General features: G+C 44.8%; 15 protein-coding genes across 15 annotated transcripts; 10 read left to right on the forward strand and 5 right to left on the reverse strand.

The window, feature by feature from the left end:
* The first annotated feature begins 157 nt into the window (after nucleotides 1-157).
* K450DRAFT_230814 (uncharacterized protein) lies at nucleotides 158-1,211 on the forward strand. The gene has a single exon (XM_051587310.1). The coding sequence runs from the start codon at nucleotides 211-213 to the stop codon at nucleotides 1,021-1,023; it is 813 nt and encodes a 270-aa protein (XP_051446710.1). The 5' UTR covers nucleotides 158-210; the 3' UTR covers nucleotides 1,024-1,211.
* An 80-nt stretch (nucleotides 1,212-1,291) lies between these two features.
* K450DRAFT_230815 (uncharacterized protein) lies at nucleotides 1,292-2,588 on the forward strand. The gene is made up of 4 exons (XM_051587311.1): nucleotides 1,292-1,366; nucleotides 1,449-1,696; nucleotides 1,781-2,372; nucleotides 2,449-2,588. Exons 2-4 carry the CDS (start codon nucleotides 1,451-1,453, stop codon nucleotides 2,508-2,510), a joined length of 900 nt encoding a protein of 299 aa, XP_051446711.1. The 5' UTR covers nucleotides 1,292-1,366; nucleotides 1,449-1,450; the 3' UTR covers nucleotides 2,511-2,588.
* Nucleotides 2,589-3,439, reverse strand: K450DRAFT_230817 (uncharacterized protein). Its single transcript, XM_051587312.1, has one exon. It carries the CDS (start codon nucleotides 3,270-3,272, stop codon nucleotides 2,667-2,669), a length of 606 nt encoding a protein of 201 aa, XP_051446712.1. The 5' UTR covers nucleotides 3,273-3,439; the 3' UTR covers nucleotides 2,589-2,666.
* Nucleotides 3,440-3,525: 86 nt separating this feature from the next.
* K450DRAFT_230818 (uncharacterized protein) lies at nucleotides 3,526-4,169 on the reverse strand. The gene is made up of 2 exons (XM_051587313.1): nucleotides 3,750-4,169; nucleotides 3,526-3,687 (listed from the first exon to the last, which is right to left on the reverse strand). Exons 1-2 carry the CDS (start codon nucleotides 3,860-3,862, stop codon nucleotides 3,624-3,626), a joined length of 177 nt encoding a protein of 58 aa, XP_051446713.1. The 5' UTR covers nucleotides 3,863-4,169; the 3' UTR covers nucleotides 3,526-3,623.
* A 493-nt stretch (nucleotides 4,170-4,662) lies between these two features.
* K450DRAFT_278796 (uncharacterized protein) lies at nucleotides 4,663-5,106 on the reverse strand (the record flags this gene model as incomplete). Its single annotated transcript, XM_051593305.1, has 2 exons — nucleotides 4,663-4,872; nucleotides 4,940-5,106. Coding segments are annotated over 2 exons (212 nt in total), but the record flags the coding sequence as incomplete, so codon positions are not given.
* Nucleotides 5,107-5,126: 20 nt separating this feature from the next.
* K450DRAFT_207138 (uncharacterized protein) lies at nucleotides 5,127-7,053 on the reverse strand (the record flags this gene model as incomplete). Its single annotated transcript, XM_051584754.1, has 2 exons — nucleotides 5,127-6,367; nucleotides 6,458-7,053. 2 exons carry the CDS (start codon nucleotides 7,051-7,053, stop codon nucleotides 5,269-5,271), a joined length of 1,695 nt encoding a protein of 564 aa, XP_051446715.1. The 3' UTR covers nucleotides 5,127-5,268.
* A 746-nt stretch (nucleotides 7,054-7,799) lies between these two features.
* Nucleotides 7,800-9,944, forward strand: K450DRAFT_185497 (uncharacterized protein; the record flags this gene model as incomplete). The annotated part of the gene is made up of 3 exons (XM_051584417.1): nucleotides 7,800-8,201; nucleotides 8,275-9,294; nucleotides 9,404-9,944. 3 exons carry the CDS (start codon nucleotides 7,803-7,805, stop codon nucleotides 9,833-9,835), a joined length of 1,851 nt encoding a protein of 616 aa, XP_051446716.1. The 3' UTR covers nucleotides 9,836-9,944.
* A 349-nt stretch (nucleotides 9,945-10,293) lies between these two features.
* K450DRAFT_230827 (uncharacterized protein) lies at nucleotides 10,294-11,466 on the forward strand. The gene is made up of 2 exons (XM_051587314.1): nucleotides 10,294-11,341; nucleotides 11,426-11,466. Exons 1-2 carry the CDS (start codon nucleotides 10,328-10,330, stop codon nucleotides 11,450-11,452), a joined length of 1,041 nt encoding a protein of 346 aa, XP_051446717.1. The 5' UTR covers nucleotides 10,294-10,327; the 3' UTR covers nucleotides 11,453-11,466.
* K450DRAFT_230830 (uncharacterized protein) lies at nucleotides 11,426-12,079 on the reverse strand. The gene has a single exon (XM_051587315.1). The coding sequence runs from the start codon at nucleotides 11,988-11,990 to the stop codon at nucleotides 11,481-11,483; it is 510 nt and encodes a 169-aa protein (XP_051446718.1). The 5' UTR covers nucleotides 11,991-12,079; the 3' UTR covers nucleotides 11,426-11,480.
* Nucleotides 12,080-12,185: 106 nt separating this feature from the next.
* Nucleotides 12,186-12,793, forward strand: K450DRAFT_230831 (uncharacterized protein). Its single transcript, XM_051587316.1, has one exon. It carries the CDS (start codon nucleotides 12,264-12,266, stop codon nucleotides 12,651-12,653), a length of 390 nt encoding a protein of 129 aa, XP_051446719.1. The 5' UTR covers nucleotides 12,186-12,263; the 3' UTR covers nucleotides 12,654-12,793.
* On the forward strand, nucleotides 12,794-13,329 carry K450DRAFT_230833 (uncharacterized protein). Its single transcript, XM_051587317.1, has one exon. It carries the CDS (start codon nucleotides 12,934-12,936, stop codon nucleotides 13,249-13,251), a length of 318 nt encoding a protein of 105 aa, XP_051446720.1. The 5' UTR covers nucleotides 12,794-12,933; the 3' UTR covers nucleotides 13,252-13,329.
* A 1,473-nt stretch (nucleotides 13,330-14,802) lies between these two features.
* K450DRAFT_230836 (uncharacterized protein) lies at nucleotides 14,803-16,572 on the forward strand. Its single transcript, XM_051587318.1, has 4 exons — nucleotides 14,803-15,335; nucleotides 15,397-15,460; nucleotides 15,532-15,854; nucleotides 15,929-16,572. The coding sequence occupies exons 1-4, from the start codon at nucleotides 15,141-15,143 to the stop codon at nucleotides 16,493-16,495; spliced, it is 1,149 nt and encodes a 382-aa protein (XP_051446721.1). The 5' UTR covers nucleotides 14,803-15,140; the 3' UTR covers nucleotides 16,496-16,572.
* A 381-nt stretch (nucleotides 16,573-16,953) lies between these two features.
* K450DRAFT_230843 (uncharacterized protein) lies at nucleotides 16,954-17,809 on the forward strand. The gene is made up of 5 exons (XM_051587319.1): nucleotides 16,954-16,982; nucleotides 17,069-17,167; nucleotides 17,229-17,360; nucleotides 17,430-17,561; nucleotides 17,641-17,809. The coding sequence occupies exons 1-5, from the start codon at nucleotides 16,979-16,981 to the stop codon at nucleotides 17,658-17,660; spliced, it is 387 nt and encodes a 128-aa protein (XP_051446722.1). The 5' UTR covers nucleotides 16,954-16,978; the 3' UTR covers nucleotides 17,661-17,809.
* Nucleotides 17,810-18,732: 923 nt separating this feature from the next.
* On the forward strand, nucleotides 18,733-20,802 carry K450DRAFT_230847 (uncharacterized protein). Its single transcript, XM_051587320.1, has 5 exons — nucleotides 18,733-19,016; nucleotides 19,089-19,154; nucleotides 19,217-19,496; nucleotides 19,564-20,297; nucleotides 20,372-20,802. Exons 1-5 carry the CDS (start codon nucleotides 18,768-18,770, stop codon nucleotides 20,672-20,674), a joined length of 1,632 nt encoding a protein of 543 aa, XP_051446723.1. The 5' UTR covers nucleotides 18,733-18,767; the 3' UTR covers nucleotides 20,675-20,802.
* A 4-nt stretch (nucleotides 20,803-20,806) lies between these two features.
* K450DRAFT_230853 (uncharacterized protein) lies at nucleotides 20,807-22,007 on the forward strand. Its single transcript, XM_051587321.1, has 4 exons — nucleotides 20,807-20,941; nucleotides 21,017-21,149; nucleotides 21,214-21,689; nucleotides 21,767-22,007. Exons 1-4 carry the CDS (start codon nucleotides 20,931-20,933, stop codon nucleotides 21,879-21,881), a joined length of 735 nt encoding a protein of 244 aa, XP_051446724.1. The 5' UTR covers nucleotides 20,807-20,930; the 3' UTR covers nucleotides 21,882-22,007.
* The last annotated feature ends 1,262 nt before the right edge of the window (nucleotides 22,008-23,269 follow it).

Here is a 23,269-nt window from a genome sequence, read left to right on the forward strand (position 1 = left end):
ATGATCATTCTCCACATTGGAGAATCCCGACGTTCCAGAGATTCTCTGTAAAATATCAATATTTCCTTGTTTGGTCCAAAAAGAGTAAAAGTAAAAAGGTCAGAAAAACCTGGGATTCGATTCTGAAATTTCTCTTTTTTTTATTTTCCTTTATTAACTTGCGACTCGTTCCACCATTTCTTCTTTCCTTAACCTTTCTACACATCCTATATGAATACCTCACCACAGAGAATCGTCTTACCACCTATCAGTACGCTGTTCAACGATGTTGATCGACAGGATAGTCGACCTCCAAAATTAACCATTCAAACCTCACCTTCCATCATTGTCACTGACCAAGCCAGGCATTCGGCCTTTCAGCCCCCTAGCCCCCAATCACCGGTACCAGCTTCTGATGCGATTTATAAATCTCAAAGCCTTGCACCACCTTATCCACCTATGCTGAGCCCAGTTTCCACTCCCGTCTCACCACAGCTATCTCAATTCGAATCCAGCCCATACCTTTCACCCTTACCTCCTCCTGCCACTCAACGCCTATCACCCGATTTCGCTTCCAGTGATACGCTTCAGATTCCTCATTTGCCTTCTCATAGTCGATCGTACCCTAACTCACCCGTCGACCGGATTCCAATGTCAGACCCGTTTAAGCGACGGGCTTCTGACCAGACCAACAACACCTCAGCCAATCTGCAGTATATGAAGGCTTCGGCTCCCCCTCGACGAAGACGGGGTAGACCTCCAAATGCAACCGAGCAAAACACTGAGGGACCTTGGACTTTCTTGACCCCCACAGTATGGGATGTGGGTGCCGTCGATGAAAAACGTGATCAAGATTACTACACCGTGGAACACAAAGCCGACGACCACACAGTGGGTATCCTGTGTGACATGTCGATGGACAGCCTTCTATCCACACCAAAGCGAAAGCGGGGACGTAAGCCAAAGCATGTACTGGAAGGCAATGGCTGCTTTGTCTGGAAGGAGATCAAGTCCAAGCGACGATCGCGCAAACAATTACAATAGAGAAAGTCTATTCCCAAAATATGCCCTTGTGGAACCTCATTACCCACGAATATCTTTATTTCCTTCTCTTCCAAGTGTATCATACTTCTCACTTTCACCCTTGTAAATAATTTTTTTGTCTTTTTCGCCTTTGTCATTATGCAAACCACCCCCCAATTAAAAACAATGCTTTAAAACATCTCCTAAATTACACATTATGACATCGCCCTGACTTGGTATCAAATGGAGAGGTATTATTTTGAGACGATCTCCACATCGTATATGACATCAAAGACCAGCTAGACAGACCGTTCTATTTCGAAATTGAATGGTTGCAGTTAACGTTGGTGCCAGCCGTGCTGGGGTAAAAATCGTGAGACCAAATTTTTCACAAAAAAATGTTCCTAGTCTGAGAGCAATTCCCTGACGCACATTCGAAACCAAAGGAATGCTGAGCAGCACTGCGAAAACGGCAACCCAGCGACTCGGATCGTTACTGATATTGCAGCAGCGTACATTCGCTACGCAACAAAGTCATATTGTCAAGGTTGACTATTCCAAGTTTCCTTCGGAATCTTCCTCGCAGCCCAATCCCCCCATTGTCATCTGTCATGGCCTGTTTGGTTCCAAACAAAACTGGAAGTCGCTCGCCAGAGCATTCAGCAAGCGCCTGTCAACCGACGTCTATACCCTGGTAAGTACCGGAGAATCTCTACTTTCCTCTACTGTATTTACCGAAGGCTATTAACGAGTTGACCGTGCATGTTCCGTGGCTCAGGATATGCGCAACCACGGCGATAGTCCACATAACCCGGTTCACAACTACAATGTCATGGCAGACGATGTGGCAACGTTTTTACAGAACAACGGATTGGAGAATTCGGTTTTGATGGGCCACAGTATGGGTGGAAAAGTCGTCATGAACTTATGTCTGCGTCGACTTCAGCCTGTCGAGAAACTCGTTGTCGTCGATATGGCCCCTGCGGTGAAACGTCTTTCCAGCGACTTCGCCAGCTACATTGGTTCCATGGATGAGATCCAGATGGCCAAACTCACGAAACGTTCAGAGGCCGATACCATCTTGAAAAAGGTTGAACCCGACCTCTCTATCCGCCAATTCCTTCTCACCAACTTGAAGAAGGACGACGACACCGGCATCTACAAATTCAGAATCCCTTACAAGACCCTGGGCGAGTCTCTGGATAATATGACCGCCTTCATGGATCACAAAATGGAGCCTTATGATGGTCCTACCTTGTTCATTGCCGGTGGCAAGAGCAATTATATCAAACCAGACCGAGATGGCGACCACATACGTGAACAATTTCCTAACAGTGAAATCAAGGTCATTGAGGGAGCTGGTCATTGGGGTAAATATCGTTTCTTTCTCTGATGACCGCTGTTCTTTGCGTACTAATGTATTCATTCATGCGCCTTTGCCCACAGTTCATGCCGAGAAACCCGAGGAATTTGTCAACATAGTGACTGATTACTACAAAAAGCCTTAGAAAGAATATCCCTTTATAGATTTGCCCATAGTTTGGAAAGAAAATGATCTACCCCAAATATAGTAGAGGTACCGCAGGTATTGATACGGAGAGCCGATGAAGCGAATGAGAGAAGGCTGGCCTGAGCAATGCTATCGATGCTTCATATCCGTTGAGCTAGACTATCATACTGAACACAGTGATGAGTCCAATGACTATGTTGTGAAAACAAGCCATCGGCAAGGAAACGGCGGCTCCGCGATAAGCCTTGGGCCCAATCCCACGGTTGTGTCCTGTGTTGCTGATATGCTGTCTGATATTCATTTCAGATGGGTTTGCTGGCTTTTTAGCGCTTGGCCAGGCATTGAAAGCTTCAATTGGCGGGTGATCATTGGAGAGAGATTGTAAGCCTGGGTTGCGATTGGAGGCAGATACCATGACCTTGATGTTTAGGAAAACATCGCTACCGTATTTCGCACGCACAGCCGCTGCCAGATGCCATACCTCAGATCCAGCACCGAGATTGTGAGACAAAAGGTACTGCACTGCTGTCAATAGGGTTGCGCCTTGATCGGTTTTGCGGTGCCAGATATCCACACCAATCTCGTCTCCGATTTTGGCCAGCGTGATCATCCCCTCCAAATTGAAGCTGAGGCGATGACCATGAGCTGAAGGTCCCATTTCCGAAGGCTGGTTGCCGTCTTGTGCAATCTGCTGGGGATACATAGATGTCAAATAGTCGTGAATTGTTTCGTTAGCCTTGGCTGTATTTTCAGTGAGCATGTAGAAGCCCGCCAGTTCCGCATAGTACCAAGTTTTCAAATTGCTAAAAGCAAAGTGTTGGTTAGTTGGCTGGCTACCCGGCAAACATGGATGACAAAAAGTGGTTTACTCACTTTTTTTGCTTTGCTGCACTCTTGCCTTGATTGCTGGTCAGAAGCCATTGAGTGAGATCTCGGAACCAGGCTGTGAACGCTTGATGATCTTCCTCTGACCAAGCGGGCGATTGGCGTAGAATAGCAGCAGCATTGGCCGCCTCCAGCAAATACCGTAAATCGAAAATACCTGACCCGCTGTTCAGGTATCCATTTTAGTCTATGACGGACCATCGAAGAGCTGACAGCTGCTTATACATTACCTGCCTGTCCATTCGCCGGGTCCTCGCGTTGTCTGGGCGAAAGCAGCATTGGGATTCATTCTATCATCGGAACAGGTCAACAATGGTTCAGCGAGTGAGGGTCTAGTTCCCAGTTTAACTACCTTGTTTCAGGATCGATAAACCATGTTCGAAGTAGCATAGCTGCTCTGACTGCAAATCGATCCTCATCAAGAAGACTCCAAGCTACTGCAAGAGTCATCACGTCTACTGCCATCTTCTGTAGCTGCTGGTGATCCCCAATGTCGTGGACGTCGGGATTCACCTGTCCGCGTATTGATTTATAGGGACATTCGTGGGTTGGATCTTTGACGGTTGCATTTTGCGGGCATGCCGGCCACCAGCTACATATGAAATTCAAGTTGAGTAGCCTCCGATTGGCGATGACAAGAAAACTAGTGCTTACTGGATCCGATAGCTATAATAGTCGTGAGCATCGCCACTTGGAGGAAGTATTTTCTTGTAGGTAACGGCTATATTTAAGACGCACTAAGTAAAGTAGATAAACGCTGCGTTCATAGGACATAGAGAAATTAAGCACGCACAATATGGTCCGTTAAGCACGGATGACTCTGCCCATCGACTCAAGTTTTTCTTAAAGAGGGTGGGAGTCGTCTGTGTACGTTGCTTGTAGTAGTCAATGGCCGCAGGATAGATCCTGTCGATCTGTCGGAAAGGTTTCGACGCTCCTAAAAGATGTTTCTGAGCCTGTTTCCGCATGCCATCGCTTCTAGCTCTTCATCCGTCTTACCTTGGACATAGACAATGAAAGGAACCACGCAAGTGATGACAGAGAGTATCCGCATTTTCGTAACGGCAAGTCAATTATAATCAAGAAGAAAGACAAATGTAACCCAACACTGTGCGCAATATTAGCCAACATCATTCCTTCCATTGGGCTATTGCATTTTGATAGCGTCTGACGACCTCCACCTCAAGGTACGGCGAACTCGGAGACAAACGACAAAATCGTCAAAGCGGATGCAGGGAGCTTTCTGCTCCAGGAACGAAGAGGCATTCTTTGTTTTTCTTTATGCTTTTTTTTTTATTTTTAAAAAAAGAGACATTTTTGTTGCATTTGGATTTTAAAAGATACATAATGTACATGGAAGAAGCCTCGACGTGGAAGCTATTGCGAAGGTGGGTCTGGCGTACGCCGTCTATTACAATGGTAGGTATGGGCTATCTAAAACTTGAGGAATGCTCCTTGCTTGCTGGCGATTTGGTATCCACGAGGAGCTTTGGCTGCTACCTTGATTTCCTCCTTTGTAGGAATGGAGGCGACATTCTCAACTTTGACGAGTTCCTTAAGCTTGAGAATGAGACCGGCATTGGTTGAATTGGCAGGACGATAGACAGTTTGGTGGGATCTGTGCAAACCCAGGGTTTTAGCAGCTGCTTTGAACTCTGGTGCCAAACCAATGGTCGATCGCTTGAGTGAGATTTTGAAGAATTGTGATGCTGACATGATTTAATTTGGGAAAAAGAAAAATAACGGTGTCAACACTGCCAAATTTTTATTGTGGGTGGTCGGTAACTCATAATAATTTTGTGTTTCTCAGTTTCCATAGCTAAGCCACTCTAAACGATCGCCACGGTTGGAATTAGATTTTTCATTTTCACCTACTGAACTCTGAAGCTTCGGGGTAAATGTCCGTTGATGAAAGAAGCAGCCGTACCATTCTCTTGCGGGAAGCCGTAGAATAAGGAACATATTAGGACGAACAAAAAGGCGGCGTAGTACCATACTTTCGAAGTATCAAACTCTTGCAAATGGATAGGGCGGGGTTTTGTAGACTTGATAGTTTTATATCCAAAGTGCTTGGTGACTTGATCAGCAGTGAGCTTGGATCCACAAAGAACAATAGGTACACCTGTTCCGGGATGGGTTGAGGCACCTACGAAGAACAGGTTATCAAAGCGACCCGTGGAGTCTTTAGTGGAGGGCCGGAACCAAAGAACTTGGAAAACATCATGGGACAGACCAAGAATGGAGCCACGCCAAAGATTGAACTTTTGCTGCCATTTAACCGGGTGATTGAAGTCTTCGTGAGCAATATACCGTGAAATGTCATATCCTAACCTAGCCTTCAGAACATCTAGTACCATTTGACGCGCTTTGGACACCATTTGATCGTAGTCTTTTGCTTTCCCAGGAACAATATGACCTATGGGTACTAATACAATGACAGAATCCTTTCCTTCTGGAGCGGCCGAAGGGTCTATACGACTTGGGACATTCACATAGAAAGATGGCTCGGAGGGTAGACTGTGGTGCTTAAAGATCTCATCAAAGCTCTCTTGATAGGCATTGGCCAAGAATATATTATGCACATCCAATTGCGGGATAATTCGATCCATTGACCAGTAGAAAGATATAGAGGACGATGTGAGTTTGGATTCTCCCACACGCTTTGACCAAGAACAAGGAGGTAAAAGGTGGTTGTAGGCATAGATTAGGTCAGCATTACAAACCACAGCATCGGCTTGAATGATCTCGCCATTTTCCAAGGTAACACCTGTCGTGATCTTTGATTGTAAATCGACATTTATCTTGGACACTGGAGCGTTATATATGAAGCTGGCACCATATTTTTGAGTGGCGATTTGTTCTAAGCTTTGAACGACCTTGTTGAAACCTCCACGTGGGTACCAGATACCTTCGGCAAATTCAGTATATTGAAGTAGATTGTATGTAGCCGGAGCATCGAAAGGTGACATTCTATATTGGAGATATTGTGTATTAGAACAACGACCCTGTCATATCATGCACATTCACGTATTAAACGGTGCTTTTTTTTTTTTTGCTTACCCCATATACATGCTCTGAAACGTAAATGCCATCCTCATTTTCTTACTTTTAAAGTATTTTGCAGCTCTTGAATAAACCTTGTGGAAAAGATGAAGATGGAAAACCTCAGGAGCGTACTTGGGCTGGAACATTTCGTACCAAGCTTCAAAATTGCGCTTTAATGCCATAATAAGGGACCTTTCATAATGTATATGGGATTCAGATAAGAACTTGAGATAATTGAGAAACGGTTTTTCCCCTTCGCCTTCGTATCGCTCGATCTCGTTCTTCATGCGGACAAGATCGGACGTCAGGTGGATAGAATCGCCGTCATAAAAGTGGACCTTGTAGTTGTTTTCGCACTTTAGTAGATCAATATGGTCTTCAATCTTTTCATCGAGATCAGCGAAGGCTTCTTTGAAGATCTTGGGCATCAAATACAGAGATGGGCCTTGGTCAAAGCGGTGACCTTCGTGGTGTATTAATGAGCAACGACCGCCAGAGAAATCGTTTTTTTCAACTACAGTGACTCGAAAGCCTTGTTTAGCAAGCCTTGCAGCAGTGGCAGTTCCGCCTACGCCTGCACCAATAATGACAATGTGTTTTTGAGACGTCATGATCGCTACAATTGGGAAGGAACCAGGAGAAATGTGAAGGAGCAGCAGTTGATCCGTTGAAAATGGCTTTTATATCAGAATGAGACATAGACCCAAGTCACATCGCGGAAATACGGATCGCCATTTCGTTCAGCTCCTTTAGCACTTTAGTAAAAGGAAACAATGCAGCATGACAAAATTTTTGGTGGCGATGGGAGGGTTACTCACTCGTTCCAAACTTGGTCAATCGATTGTTGGACCTGGTGCAAGGGAAAAAAAATAAAATTGGTGTAATGTTCTAAAGAACGCCCAAAAATCCCCTCATGATGCCGCCCCCTATCTCTCGGCCGAGCCTATCTGTATTAAAAGTGCAATGAACAAGCTAATACTATCATTGTGGGCATGGTAGTGTCAAATGGTGAAAAAAAATAATTACGAAGGCAAAATTTTTTATGTACGACAGAGATAATTCATCGAAATTTGTGGCACTTTTCTCGATGCATATCTCGTGGCTGACCTAGCGCACAGGACATGTTAGGAATTGCGAAAGTTCAAAATCGGTCATACCGCTTCTTGCCGATAGCCACCCGCACATAACTGACACCATCCTACTATCGAAAGTCAGGTTGGCCGCTTTCCACCTAACAAATCGGGCAACTATCATGAAATACATGTCCCTAAAAAAAAAAAGGAAAAAAGAAATCACGGCGTCCATCTCGCTTCACATACAGGTTGCTTTCCTTCTCATCCAAGTACCAAGTTCAACCGCTATGCTCACGTACATGGAAGTTCATCTGTACTTTACTTTGCCTCTACTGGCGATCCTCATGCTCGTTCACAAGCCCTTTACCTCTACGTTAACCAACTTCAAGCTTTTGTTTCTGTGCATGGTCGCAATGACAACTGCGTCGATATGGGATAACTATATTGTCTATCACAATGCTTGGTGGTATTGCCCTACTTGCGTTATAGCGGTTATTGGATATGTGCCTTTGGAAGAGTACATGTTCTTTATCATCATGACTGTGATAACTGTCCACTTTACATCACTGGTGATGCGATGGCAGTTACCTGTGTTATCTATCAATCCTTCTACCAGCAAGTTGACTTGTGATCTATCGAGATATGTGCCGTTTTTTGGATTAATGGGACTTGGCATAGTTTCATGGGTAAGTGTTGGGAATAGGGTCAATTGGGGATATTTCTTAAATTGCATTGTTCGTCTGATAAATTTTTTCACAGTTTTGGGCTATACCAAACACTCCCTTCTTTTATGGTTGCTGCATCCTATTTTATACTCTGCCGGTGTTAGCAGTCCTTTGGTATGGCTCAGGTCTATACATTGCTCGACGTTTCAAGGCTGTGATGGTATCCGTTATGGTTCCTACTGCACTTCTTTGCATTGTGGACATTGTCGCGCTGCGGGCTGGCGTGTGGCACATAAACGAGAAAACGTCCACTGAAATTTTCGTGGTTCCCGATCTGCCATTGGAGGAGTTTGGATTCTTTTTATTGGTCAATACTGTGATTGTCTTTGCCTGCTGTGCTATCGATCGTACGAATGCTATCATTCATACCTTCCCATACCTCTACTCCAAGGACGCAGACGTACAAATGGACGTCCAAAATACCTTCTCTCTGACCTATCTATCGGCTTTGCTGACCTGCTTCACTTACCAAGACAACGAGTTGCCCCTTCAACCCATACAAGATTTGAAGTCCAGCTTGCAAGTTCTCTCTCAAGCGTCCAAGTCGTTCACTACTGCATCCGCCGCCTTTTCATTCGATGTTCGCCAAGACCTTTGTATCCTATATGGGTTCTGTAGAGCCACCGACGAGATTGCAGACGGTGAAGGCAGTCTCTCGGATCGGCAGGAGAGGTTGACGTTTCTCATTGAGTTCATTGATACGCTTTTCAGTCAACCGCATTATGGCCTCAGCTCCCCGCTTCCTTCCTATATTGAGTGGGACAAATATGCTCATTTACCCGGTGACGTCTTGGCTATGTTCCGAGCTGTCAGTCGCATGGTGCATTATCTACCCCGAAAACCTTTTGATGAGCTGATCGATGGCTACACCTGGGATATTAAGGGCCGTACTGTGGAAAACCAAGAAGATTTACTTCGTTACTGCAACAATGTGGCAAGTAGCGTAGGCGACCTATGCACCGCAGTTATCATGTACCGGACTGGGCGCGGCAATTGGAGGCTGGGTGAATACCGGTCGGAGTGGATAATCAAGAGAGCCAGAGAAATGGGTCAGGTAAGGGGGGCAAAAAGATCAGCGATTAAATACGATGTGCAGATCTTCACAGTAAAAAAAGGCAATATCGCAGGAATACCAAGATTAACCACTACGTTGCATTTTTCAGGTTTTGCAGCTTGTCAATATCGCAAGAGACATCGTTACCGACTCTCAAACGCTCGGAAGATGCTATATTCCCCTAACCTATCTGCAAGACCCAATGATGGAACTGGATTTACTCAATCATGGCAAAGCTCGTCATATCTCTGATGGGAACCTAAGAAGATATGCATTGCGGATTTTAGCTTTGGCCGACAAATTAGCAGTCAGCGGTAGTCGGGGGATCGACCTCCTACCAATGGAAGCTCGCAGAGGAGTCTGGGCCGCATGCCAAGTGTACAGTGGTATCGGAAAAAAACTTCGTGAACAACATGGCTACCCCTCTCGAGCTCATCTGAACACTTGGGAGAGATGTTGGGTAGCGCTACGTTGTCTGTACGGTCTACATCAAAAAACCACAAACACACGCTCTCGGATGACTATTTGGAAGATCTATTAATATAATATGCGTTTTCATATAAGCTGTAGTTGACTTCGGTTACATTTTTACAAAAATTTGATAGAAATAGAAAAATTGTGTGATCATGCATGCTTCCTTGTGCTGATGCGGCTCGTTCCAATGAAGTTGGAAAACAAGGACGCCACATCCTATGATTTTATGATCATACGGTCTCCTCGAAAGACGAGGCCCCTATAAATCCACTTGCCTACACTGGTTCAGATAGTCTGAAATAAGCCAATGGATTCCCAGGTACAGCATTGATGGGGTAAGGCGCAATATTTCACATAAGCATTATCGTTGCAGGCTTGTGGTTCTGTTGACATCCTCTCCGCTTCAACTGCAAATTGCCATCTATTTAGGGCAAGTAGGCGCATCCAGGCACCTCATAAAAAAAAAATATTTGTCAAGGCCAAAACTGATAAATATCTTCGACTTTGTCGTTTTACGGCACTCCTCCTTTCGCCCCCCTCTCTCAACTTTTTCAACATCATGGCAACGCCACCCATGAACAAGGAGGTGGATCCTTATGCGTCTCACGTATACGATCTCTTTCGATGGAGAGGTTCAATCATCACTGCTATCTTTCCTTACTGGTTGACATCGGTAGCATGGTCTGCTCTCATATCTGCACTCTATGTGAGTGTAGGAGTGCATGTGATAGGCTTTACAACTACATTGATCACTATCTTATCCATGGTTACATCTTTGATCCTTGTCTTCCGTACCAACACAGCCTATGACCGATTTTGGGAAGGCAGAAGGCTTTGGTCTCAGCTTGTGGTCAGCGTTCGGAACATGGCCCGAGTCATATGGATTCACGGTAAGGAACCGACTGTAGCGGATATATTAGCCAAGAAGACAGCTATCAATTTGCTGGCTGCCTTTGCCGTTGCTACCAAGCATTATCTCCGACAAGAGTACAATCATGACTACGATGATCTCAAGTTCCTGGTGGCTCATATTCCAAAATACACTATGCCCTCGTCCAACGAATCGTACGAAGATCAAATCAATAAGCCTGACAAGTGGAAACGCTGGTTGAATCCCGTTGCAGGTACAAACGGTAGCGTGCGACACCGAAAATCATTTTTCCATACCAAGCCAAAGGCAAGCAGCGATCTGTCCTATTCACCGGAAGCTGTATTGGACAGCGCTGATATCGCCAAATTTCGTGGTAGCAACAACATTCCGTTGGAGATCTCATTGTATCTTAGTAGCTATATCAACTCTCAACGTCAAAAGGATTTGTTGGATGTTCCGTCTACCACCGCTACTATGAATGCCCTAAACAGTCTTGTGGAATGTCTGACAGGCTTCGAGCGCATTCTCCGTACCCCTATTCCGGCTGCTTACTCAATCCATCTTTCACAAACCATTTGGGTGTATATTTTGGCTCTTCCCTTCCAGTTGGTCGCCTCATTCGGCTATGTCACCATTATCGTTCAAGCTATTGCATCGTTTACACTGTTAGGTATTGAGGCAATTGGCAAGGAAATTGAAAACGTGAGTAAACATTGGGATGGTGTCATGTGAGTTTCAATGCCAACTTTGACTAATAGAGCATTTGCTGAATCTCCATTTATATAGCCTTTCGGTGAGTTTCATGTGTACTGACTTTTGTGTTTTATGTCATGCCGGCGAGCTAATGTATATTTTTATTGAACTTAGGCATGGATGCCAATGATCTTCCCCTTGATGACTTTTGTCGTGTCATCGTCCACGAACTGGACAGTCTTACATCTAAACCACCACCGTCCGTGGATGAGTGGATTTTCTCTCCTCGCAACCATCCATTCCACAACGTTAAGGGAACAGACATGACGGCCCAGGACCTAAGACGCGCCAGTTTGGAAGAGGTCCGCAGTTTACTGTCAGTCACAAGCAACGATAACAAAGTAAAGCCAGCTTCTAGTCCCCGAATCCGATTGCAGAGTAATGACCCCGATGAAAGAACATTGGATGGAAAACAACCCCATGATACCGTCGTTGTCAATTTCAGCACGCTGGACGATGATGAAAGGTTATCCTCTAATGTCAAAGACCACCACTTTGCTGCGGCTGGTGGAATCGAGTCACCCGAAGGCAACCATGCTTCAGGCGAGGCACCAGAGTGAAAAAATGAAAACCAAAATGTAAAATGCACCATTCTCATCAACTGACAACATGTTGATCATTCCCCTTCTTCATCTAAAATCATTTCCACACAATAAAAAAACAGCTGAATGCATCCTCCATACTAATTTCATATCATTTTTAATGTTGGGTTTGACAATGCCAAAGATGGTAACACCATAACAACCGCACTGAAAATTACATGTTGGACAACCGTCGTGCAGTCATTTTCTCTTTTTCATCTACTTTCCTCTTTTTTTTTCGATCCACCTATATTGTACAAACTTTGCATCCAGCTAGATAATGGTATAAAATGAGTCAGCAACCTCAGCATATACAACACATTCAAGGCGTTGACGTTAATGACTTTCTGCGACAAATTGCTGTACAGGCTTATGTACAACAACAGCAACAGCAAATGAGCCAACACGGTAGTAGCACTGCTACTCCGCCGCCAGCCTATAACTCTCCAGAGATGGTATCGTCCACAGTGGCTGCTGCAACGCCTATAACACCCGCATCACAGCCATCTAGTTTCTGGAGTCCTAGACAGCCCAAAGCCAAGAAGACAAAAACAACAACAGCTGCGGCCGCTACCAAAAAGGCAAAGGTGCCTGCGCGAGTGGTTGCTAAGCCGAGTGCTGGTAATCCGCGAGGACGAGAAGGTCAAGCAGTGGGCGATTTCCGATGTAATATTATGTAGATTATGCTATTCAGTTACCTTTTTATTTTTATTTTTGCAGTACCATGCGTTGTTGTTGAGCCGTACCAAGTCAATCCACTTTCTCCACTCCATTGGCAATACTTCCAAATTTGTACGGATGTTTTTGCTCAACCTTTTGATTTTTTTTGGCCCAGACTTTTTTTATAATACAGATAATTTGTACGAGAGCTTCAGCATGAATTCTTGTGGCCACGTCTCTCTTTTCTTTCTATCTCTTTTTTCTTCAGCAATCATCTTGTCTTAGATATACCACCCCAGCATGCCGCCGCCTGAACCGCCGCCGCCGCCAGCCCCGGCAATGCCCGTATTGCCGCCTCAATACCACTTTTACTTTTACTCAGGTGGTCCAGGTGGTCCACCAGGCGAAGGAAGTCTACCGCCACCACCCCCAGGAAGTGCTGGAGGAGGAGATGGAGGAAGTGCAGGAGGAGGAGGAGGTAGTGCTGGCGGAGGCGAGGAAGAAGAGGAGAAGAAACCTCCACCGCCAGTATACGTGCAATCAGGTCGAACGTTCTCAGCACCTCGACAGGTCACAGCCAATGGAGAGCCAGTGAAGGATAACTGCGTTATCATGTAGCCTATAAAATGTTTTTGTTAATTTTTGATTTCCTATGTAATAAACACGTACCTGTATTTGATCCATGGTCCCGGAGGCACAAAGAGGCACATTTTTTCGAGAAGGTTTATTTTTTTTCACGCTGCGCAAGTAGAGCGACGGTACCACTTTGGCCACCGCCGAATTCGGCACACAGCAGGTCAGAAGGGTTGTTATCAGCTCAAAGTTTAAAAGATTGGGATTATATACTGCCGTACTAGGCATGGAATCCATGGTAGATAGAGAAGGACAGAGCCATTATAGTCATGTCGTAGATTTCAATCCGGTGCTCTAATGCTTTCCTGATAGATTAAGAGGGTGTTTACCATCCCATGGCTGTAAAATGGTGAGAAAAACTCTAGCTAAAGATTTATCCATGTTCTCAGCTGACAGCAGTCTTAAGCGAGCAAGCTTATTCAGCCAAATGGCAAATCTTTCCCAGATAGCCAGGCGGTTTTAATATTTTTGTTCCTGAGACAACGAATGCACCAATCTTGTCTCCAAGGCGTTCGTTCACCTGCTTCAACCCTTGATATCAAGATCAAATTATTTTTATTGAGCGCTATCCCAAGATCACTAATATGCTACATAGCACTCCTAATTCAGTGTCATGTCGAGATGCTACGCTCAGTGGGTAAATAATAACATCATCCATTTAGGTTATAACTGTAGCACTCCTTCCCAAAAATGTTTTCTCTTGACTCCGCTTAAGCTGATGCCTACATTGGAGCCCTCATTTGACTTTCAGGGCAGAGGCAATCTCGTTGAGATCTCGAAGCCTTCAAACCAACACATACTCCTACATTACCATATTCTGTACCCTGTCATTTCTATTATACGACTATACGCTATGGCAGGCATTACTGATTCAATATCCAATGGCTGCAAGATGGCATCTTTCATGCGGAAGAATTGGAGTAAGAAACAGCGGAGTGACTAGAAAGACTATGCCAGGCAAGCTGAGCTGACATCCCGCGGCCTACAGACATAGGAGATGGAACTGCTTACCTACGCATAATTTGATCTAATGGTTTTATCTGTGGTATTTCGTATACCGATACTAATACCGCTGAATCCGAAACGTTAACTCAAAAGCCGAGAAGTTCTTAAAGCCAGAGCGCTATAATAATTGACGAAGAGAGATGGACTTGTCAAGAGGAAGAAGTTTCCAATGTTGAAATTAACGCTACAACGCCTCCCAACATGCTCGAACTTAACCCCAAACATAAACAAACGTGTGCTGGGATCTTCGTAGGAACAATAGCAACTCAGACTTCGACGATCTAGTCCCGTTGCATACAACAGCATACCAGGTAGGCGGCATTTTGGCTGTTAGTGAGCGTTAGTACACATCTTTTTTATGACTGGGATGAGAGCCCAATCTCAACATACTGGAAGCGCATGATGGGTTAAGCAATGCAGTAGCTGGTAGTACAGGTACGCAGAAGTTTCACTTATGAATGAAGGGCAGTGCAGTTATCCCGCTAGAGATTGGTCCACTCAAGCGGTTGGAATACGACCATGTGGGCGACTAAAACGTCCAGTAGGACAATATCAAAACCGAAATTTAATGAAAATCATCAACCAACACATCCTGCAAAAATAAATACATTCTGCTAGCATGTCGTTTCGTCCAGTTGCGGGAGGGCCGCTGCTTTCTGTCGGTAAACTGGTGGGCCGGGTGGTAGAAACTTTAATACCGTTGCGTAATTTTAGAGTCCGCCACTAAGGACATTTTTTTTTGTTCAAAATGTCAAACGCTGAACTTTCTCCACGCAAGAACCGCAAACCTTTTTATTACCAGCAACAGACTATAAAAGAGACCATACACTATTCGGAGATGTGATACTTACTATTTCTTTTCTTCTAATATGAAAATCACAAATATCGAGACCTTCATCGTCCCTCCTCGCTGGTGCTTCTGCAAAATCACCACCGATTCCGGTATTGTCGGCTGGGGTGAGCCTGTTGTGGAAGGTAGAGCTGAAGCTGTTGTAGCCGTCGTCGAGACTCATAAGGAATACTTGATCGGAAAAGATCCTATGTTGATCGAAGATCATTGGAATGTAAGTTATCTCAAGTTAGCCACTCTCTTTTTGCCGTATAGTTAACTTATGTATGCCATAGGTGATGCATCGTTCAGGTTTCTATAGAGGCGGAGCTATTGCCATGAGCGCTATCGCTGGTATAGGTAAGCATGGGGTGCTGAATTATGGAGAGTATCAAGACGGTCCTTAGGTTTTAACGTATGGTCTTCACTAGATCAAGCACTCTGGGATATTAAGGGCAAATACTACAATGTCCCTGTTCATGAGTTGATGGGAGGAAGAGTCCGCGATAAGATCAAGGTGTATCAGTGGATTGGTGGAGATCGTCCCAATGACGTTGGTGCTCAGGCTCTAGCTGCTCAGCGTGATGGTTTCAAGGCTATCAAGATGAATGCCACCGACGAGTGTCAATACATTGATACATTTGGTAAAGTCGAGCGTGTCCTCGAGCGTGTGGCTGCCATCCGAGAAGCTTGTGGTAGTGACTTTGGTATCGGTATTGATTTCCACGGAAGAGTTCACAAGCCTATGGCCAAGGTAAGAAGTCGTCATATAGTTTCATTGTTTGTTCAGCAGGACATGAATAGCTGACAGTCTCCTTTGCCTCTCAGCAACTCGTCAAGCGACTGGAAGAATATAACCCCATGTTCATTGAAGAACCAGTTTTGATTGACCATAAAGAGTCCTTCAAGGATGTGGCAAGAAACACCTGCATTCCTATTGCCACTGGTGAACGGTTATACTCACGATGGGATTTCAAGGATATCCTGCATGACGGCTATGTTGATATCATTCAGCCTGATTTGTCCCATGCTGGTGGTATCACCGAGTGTAAAAAGATTGCATCCATGGCAGAGGCCTACGATGTTGCGCTTGCACCACATTGTCCCCTTGGACCTATTGCACTAGCTTCCTGCTTGCAGGTTGATGCTACCTCATACAACGCCGTTATTCAGGAGCAAAGTCAGAGAATTCACTATAACCAAGGAGCTGATCTTTTGACGTATGTGAAGAACAAGACGGTGCTCGATTATGAGGATGGTTTCGTCCAAATCCCTACTGGTCCTGGTCTTGGTATTGAGATTGACGAGGAAGCAATCCGCCAAGGAGCTAAGGAGGGTCACAAGTGGCGTAATCCCTTCTGGAGACACGAAGATGGTAGCGTTGCGGAGTGGTAAAAATAACAAGCAGAAGTCATAGTTAGAGAGACTGTCACTGTAAATGAAAACACAATACATACCGATTTTTATACTAATGGATCGTCAACATCTGTGACATTGCGCTGTGTTAACCCACATAAATCAATGTCAAATGCGAGGAAGAGGACAAAATTTTGATACAGCGCATGCTACGCCAATACTTTTGCGTATTGTTCTATCACTTTTTGGTGCCTGAAATGGTACATGAACGTGGGAATACCGTATCTAACGAGTTATTCTCAAACGAACCGCGAATTCACCAAAGTCCCTACAGGTCTGCCATGCTTCAAAGTAATATGAAAGACTTTGTCGTTAAGATAGCTAGAATAACCTTGGGGTTTGCCGTCTGCTGGTAAATTTGGTATTGCCTAACATTTGTCCTAAAATGGACGGGCAACGCATGACCTCACAGAAGGAGGGCCAGGAAGCCGCCCATTCTGCTTGCTTCTGAATTGAAACATAATGAGTTGAGTCTCCCTTTTAATACATTTGCACTGGAATGCCTCCTTTCCTGAACTAATGTGCTTTTATACAACTTGAACTTACGCGTAGCTAAGAGCCCTGTAACCTCCCCTGCCGCTGAAAAGTTGGACGCTTTTCTTTCCCACCGCCCTGATCAACAAGAGCTAGTGGAGAAGAACATTTTAAAAGGTAACTATTGGACTTTTTCGTGTCTTGAAAGTTGCCATATACTTATGCAAGTCGTGACCAGACCCCAAGATCGCACCTTCTCTTCAACAGCACCGCGAAGAACTGGCAAAGAGGCAGATTGAGGACTCACTCCGTCACAAGATCGAGGCAAGACCCAAGAAGGAGGATCTAGTGGAGCACAATATTTTGAAGAGTATGTGTTAGATATTGAGGGCATTGTTTGCTGTAGTACTTAGCGTTTTTCTTCTATTGTCTTTGACAGATACCACTGCTGCTCCTGCAATTCAAGCTCAGCAGGCTGAATTGCAGAGGAGCAGATTGCAAAACGCTCTTGAGCACAAGATGCAAGAAAGACCTCAGCCTGATCAGCTTATCAAGCAAGGTATCTTGCCTGGTAAGTCGACATTTGGGTGCTGTGAGATCAAATGTGATGAAAATTGAGAAGCTAACATGAGCATATGATGATGTGTTAGCTGAAAGCGCACCACAATAACTCCCCTTAAGACTTTGGTCTCCCATAGCAGGGTGATTTCTTTATCTTATTTCCAGTTCATACCATTCTATATAAGTTTTTTTTTCTGTTTGAGTGCTTGAAAGGAGCCCGAGGAATAAAGTGCTATTTTTTGTGACATGCTCGTAAAACTGATCGTTTGTCCCGATTTGACTTCAATGCTAGTGACTATGGTGTGAACACTAAGGCGAAAAGAGCCTACCAAGATGTTTTCGTATGCCGTGACATCCAATGTCTATGTCTGTACTTCTTTAGTTAGAGACTTCATTTTGTATAGAGGAAGATGCTAAGGCACAAACGCACAACTCCATTCTAACTTGACAAGGCGAGGAATCAAGCAATCGATTTGTTGCCATACTTATTTTGAGCAAATACGCAAAAGAAAAAGCAAACCCGCAAAAAAATCACTTCCCATGTAAGGCTGCTAAAGCATCTGGCTGCCAAAATCACTTTTAACAGAGACATGTGGCGCTTAATATTACTTTTACCGACCGCCAGAATTTGCTCACAAGCTCAGATCAAACATAAGAAGTGAAGGAAGCTCTGTCGTTTTTTACGCAATCTCTGATACATCGTCTACATCGTGCTTTTCTAGGATGACACTGTCATTGTAGACTCTCGTTCACTTCATTCATGTGCGCTCTAGAGATGTTACTACCATAATGGTACCTGTGCATACGTAGGTAGCTCCTGTCAAGATATACACTCTTGGCAGCGTTGTTGGCTGTATCAGGCTTATCTCCATTGCGTTTAAAATACTGGCAATCTTTGGTGTTTCGTTGCGATTGTAACACCAACAGCGTACTTTTTTCTAAAGCTTCTTCTGAGCTATACCAGCGCTCATATTTCAGAGTACCTTTCTAAAAATACTGAGGCGTGTAGAGCTCTTGCGACAGGCAAGTGTAACTCCAGCAGTGACTCATTGAAGTTCAAATTGTTATAAAGTCCGCTGTTAGAATGGCAAATTGGTGTCGAACTTTCTCACGCCGTGACTTGTTATGTGGGCCATTTGACACGCCTCCGTGAAAAATCAAAGACGATATAAAATACCACTTGCACCTCTTGTTGCTTGTTAACTTTGTTATCAAAATGGCTTCTAGAATTCTTACTGGTTCTTCCATACTAGCTGCATCTCGTTCAGCATTGAGCGCTTCAAAGACTATCCCAGCAGCTTCTATTCGCCTGCTTTCCACTTATGACAAGCATAAGGATACCTTGGAGGCCCTTGGCATCCACAAGCAGAACAAGGGCGTCTTCGATGGAGAGTGGAAGGGTTCTGGTTCTGTAATGCACTCTGTTAATCCCGTTAACAACGAAGTGATTGCTGAAGTCACCACGGTAAGATTCACAGCACAGCTTGCCCTGGTTTTTATTTAAATAGAACTTTGCTAATGTTTTGTGCTTTGTTAGGGTTCGGTTCAAGATATGGATACAGCTCTTGCTAGAGTAGTGGAAGCACAGAAGTTATGGAGAGAGGTATGTCGTGTATGTATAAAATTTGAAAATAATAATAGCTGGGCTAATTCTCAGGCGAACAGTACACTATCCCGCAACGCGGTCAAGTCTTGCTGGCGATGCGAAACGCTTTGGCTGCCAATCTCCATCCACTTGGAAAACTCGTAGCCCTCGAGATGGGTAAAATCTTGCCTGAAGGTGTCGGTGAAGTCCAGGAGTACGTTGATGTTCTGGACTACGCTCTTGGCCTTTCACGTAGCATGAGTGGATCCTTCATTCCTAGTGAGCGCCCTGGCCATGCTATGATTGAGACCTGGAACCCACTTGGTGTGACCGGTGTTATCAGTGCCTTCAACTTCCCAGGTACCAATTGAATATAAATGAAATGAATACGCTGTCATGATGCACGCTGACATTTTTTGTTATCAAGTGGCTGTCTATGGATGGAACTCAGCTATCGCGCTGGTCACTGGTAACGGTGTTCTCTGGAAACCAAGTCCGACTACTCCACTTTGTTCCATTGCCATTACCAAACTGCTGGAAAAGGTGCTACGCGAACAAAATCTTCCAACCTCCTTGTGTTCCTTGGTCACTGGCGGTAGTGACGTTGGTAACAAGCTTGTTACTGACAAGCGAGCTAACCTTATCTCATTCACTGGATCCACTGCGGTCGGAAGAAAGGTTGGCGTTGCCGTTCAGGAACGCTTTGGAAAGCATATCTTAGAACTTGGAGGAAATAACGCTATCATTGTGACTGAAGATGCTGATATTGAGCTCGCCAGCAGAGCTATCTTGTTTGCCGCTGTCGGTACAGCCGGTCAAAGATGTACCACTACCCGACGTTTGATGGTCCACGAATCCGTCTACGATACTCTTGTAGGAAAGCTGCAGGAAGCTTACAAGCAGGTGAAGGTCGGTGATCCTTTGGATCAAGGCGTCCTTTGCGGACCTCTTCATACCAAATCTGCAGTAGAGGCCTATGAAAAGGCATTGAAGGATATCAAGGCTCAAGGCGGAGAAATCTTATGTGGAGGAGAAGTTATAAAGACAGGAGACCTTGCTAAAGGTAACTTCGTCATGCCTACTCTTACCAAGGTTTCTCCAGATATGGACGTCATCAAAAACGAAGTTTTCGTCCCCATTTTACATACCATGAAATTCAAGGTAAGCAAAAGCTTTGTCAATGGCATATTATTTTAATGTTTCTCCCTAACTCATTATGCCTGTCATGTTTACAGACTTTCGACGAAGCTATTCATATGAATAACAATGTAGCTCAAGGTCTCTCCAGCTCGGTATTTACATCTGATCCTGCCAAAATCTTCAAGTGGATTGGTCCTGCAGGCTCAGACTGTGGCATTATCAATGTTAACATCCCGACCAACGGAGCCGAAATTGGAGGTGCCTTTGGCGGTGAAAAAGAGACTGGCGGAGGTCGCGAAAGTGGTAGCGACAGTTGGAAGCAATACTGCCGTCGCGGTACCTGTACCATCAACTATTCTGGCCAATTGCCACTGGCACAGGGCATCAACTTTGGCTAAATTGTAGATAATAGTATTACTGTTTTAAATAAGCCAGCGCAGCGAATAGCGTTTGGTCATACACTTGTTTGATTTTTTCTTAAAAAACAAAATATACGGTGGTCTTTGTCACACCGTCGGCTGTTTGTCCACCGCCTACAACAAAAATCAGTCGAGAAATCGAACTTACCAATTCTTTTTGGAATCATTAATACCAGCTCACGTTTTACCACGTTGAGATACCCTACACTTTTGTTTTGCCTGGCTGGTGTTGCAGATGGAGGAAAGGTAGAGCCCACAATCTCCGCAGAACTCCCCAATGCCATACCCCAAATTAACCAATGCAAACCTTACTACCATAAGCACTGAAATCGATAATATAGCTACTCAATCTCGTGCTCAGAGCACAGAAGATATGAAAGAAAAATCTGAAGAATCCGAGATCTCAGGGACTGTAGTTTCACATGCAAAACAGGAACCGATCGTTGTTCCGAAGGTAATGTCCATGGCATGCGGTTTGATTGCTAGTGATAAAAATTCTCACGTCTCGTATGGAACAGTTTGCAGAAGCGAGGGTGGCATTGGTGGTAACGAAAAATAGCGACTTGTTTACTCGTAATGACCCCTCGCAGTGGCTATTGAGACATATGTTTCAGCCATTGGGGGTGCAAGAATACGATAGCGTGGATGTTTTGTATCTATCTAGCAGTCGAAGGTCCATGTGGCAGGTTGCACGGCCGCAACAACAAATGACACCCACTACGCCAGTTCAACCATCCAACGGCCTTTGGCATCCTTCCAACGAATATGGCTCGCAGACCTCTCCACAAGTTCGATCGCCAACTCCGACCAACGCTGGCGAACTCCTTTCCAAACCATCAACGAAGATTACAAAGAAATACCTCGTCACACCCCAGACAAATGTTTTGGCAATTTCACGAGAATACCGTTTTGTATTTATGATTGATTTGAGCTCCAGTTTGGCCACTGTGGACGGCTTGACTGGACGATTGCTCATAGAAGATGCTTTTGAAACGTAAGTACAGCTGAGTTGACATCCTCCCCCACAATGACGATATGTACTAAGCACTTCGTGTGAACGGATGGAAAAAGGTTGACCAAATGTTTGTCTGGTCTTGTAAAGCCTTATGGCTTTGATAATCCTTACAAGGCTCTCGGCGCTTTGGTACGTATCTGTGCTGCAGGACACCAATACTTCAGTAACTAATCATGATTTGATGCCTGCAGATCGAGCCGGTCATACATGTTACAGTTCTTGCCGAGTGTTCGCAGTTTGCCTCTAATCTCAATGTCATACCCATCCTAGAAGAATACCCAACATTGCGCGTGTTATTGCAAAACGTCATCCTGAACTCCCAAAATTCGTCTAAAGTGCTGGAAAGGCTCAAGGAAGGGATCGATAACTTTCAGAATGATCTGATCACCTTTCGAAAATCGCTTCTTAAGAGGCGAGAAAAAATGGGTTACGCTTTGGATGTTAGAGGAGAAAGAGAAGAAGAGCGAGAAGAAGGCAGTGGAGGTGGAGAATACGATGAAGGTCACTCGCTTAATCCGAACGGGCGATCGAATATTCAACAATCTGGCCCAGAGCGAAAGAAATCTTTAAGAGGAAAACGCACACGAAGTTCTTCACGCGTTTCTTTAAGAGGAGCATCAACCAAGCCTCCTATTAGGATTAGTACAAAGCACACGCGTTCAGTTTCAACCAATACTGTCAAGCCTCCTCCGTCTCCACTTCCTACTGTCACTTCCAAGCATCAATTTCAGAAGCAGCAAGCTCAAGAGGTATGGGGTGTAGGCAAGACAGGTGGCAACTTGAGCTACTTATTACATGCTGGCTTGTTTGCCTTAGGCTTACAACCTCCAACCGCGCGCCCTGGGTTTGTGTTGATCACTGACGGCGTTATCAAAAGCAACATTCAAGATGAAGCTATTATCCGCCAGCTCCGCAGAGATGATGTTAACTGTAGTGTCATCCAACTTGGAGGTAGCCGTGGTTTTTCGCCAGGATGCACGTTTGGCTTGGTTGCAGACAATGAAATATTGCGATTTCTAGCCACTGCAACTCTTGGTCACTTTATGTACGCTGAAGAATGCTTAGATTTAGACCCGAACGAAGCTGCTGGAGAAAAAGATGGTATGCCATGGGACAGTTTAATTCAACCCCCCAACATGTACCATCGCATGCTCCTCATACGAGATATATGCCTTGGACTACAACGAAAGGATTCAAAGATACTGTCGGTAGAAGATAATAACGACGATCAGCATCGCCTAAACTTTCCTTGGGATCCAAGTTCTGTACCTGTGCCCATCGAAAACAATTTGCTTAAATATCAAGAGTATTCCCTACCATCTGACTTCTCCCACGTCATTGCTGCCAGAGTTCGGCAAGGTTTTGGTTTGCAATCGCTCACTGTTGAAGATCATAGTACGAAGTCAGGGGAGTTTGCCTTGCGTAAGGAGAGAATTCAACTAGTATTATCCATGCAGTGGCAACCCAACATCACTGTAGAATATCGAATACGGGCATCATGGTTCCCAGCCTATATCGCGCAAGTAGAATCAACTGGCTTGACTGGAGGTGGTGGCCTT

The sequence above is a fragment of the Umbelopsis ramanniana genome, assembly GCF_025399195.1.
Source record: "Umbelopsis ramanniana AG unplaced genomic scaffold K450scaffold_13, whole genome shotgun sequence".
Lineage (NCBI taxonomy): Eukaryota > Fungi > Mucoromycota > Umbelopsidomycetes > Umbelopsidales > Umbelopsidaceae > Umbelopsis > Umbelopsis ramanniana.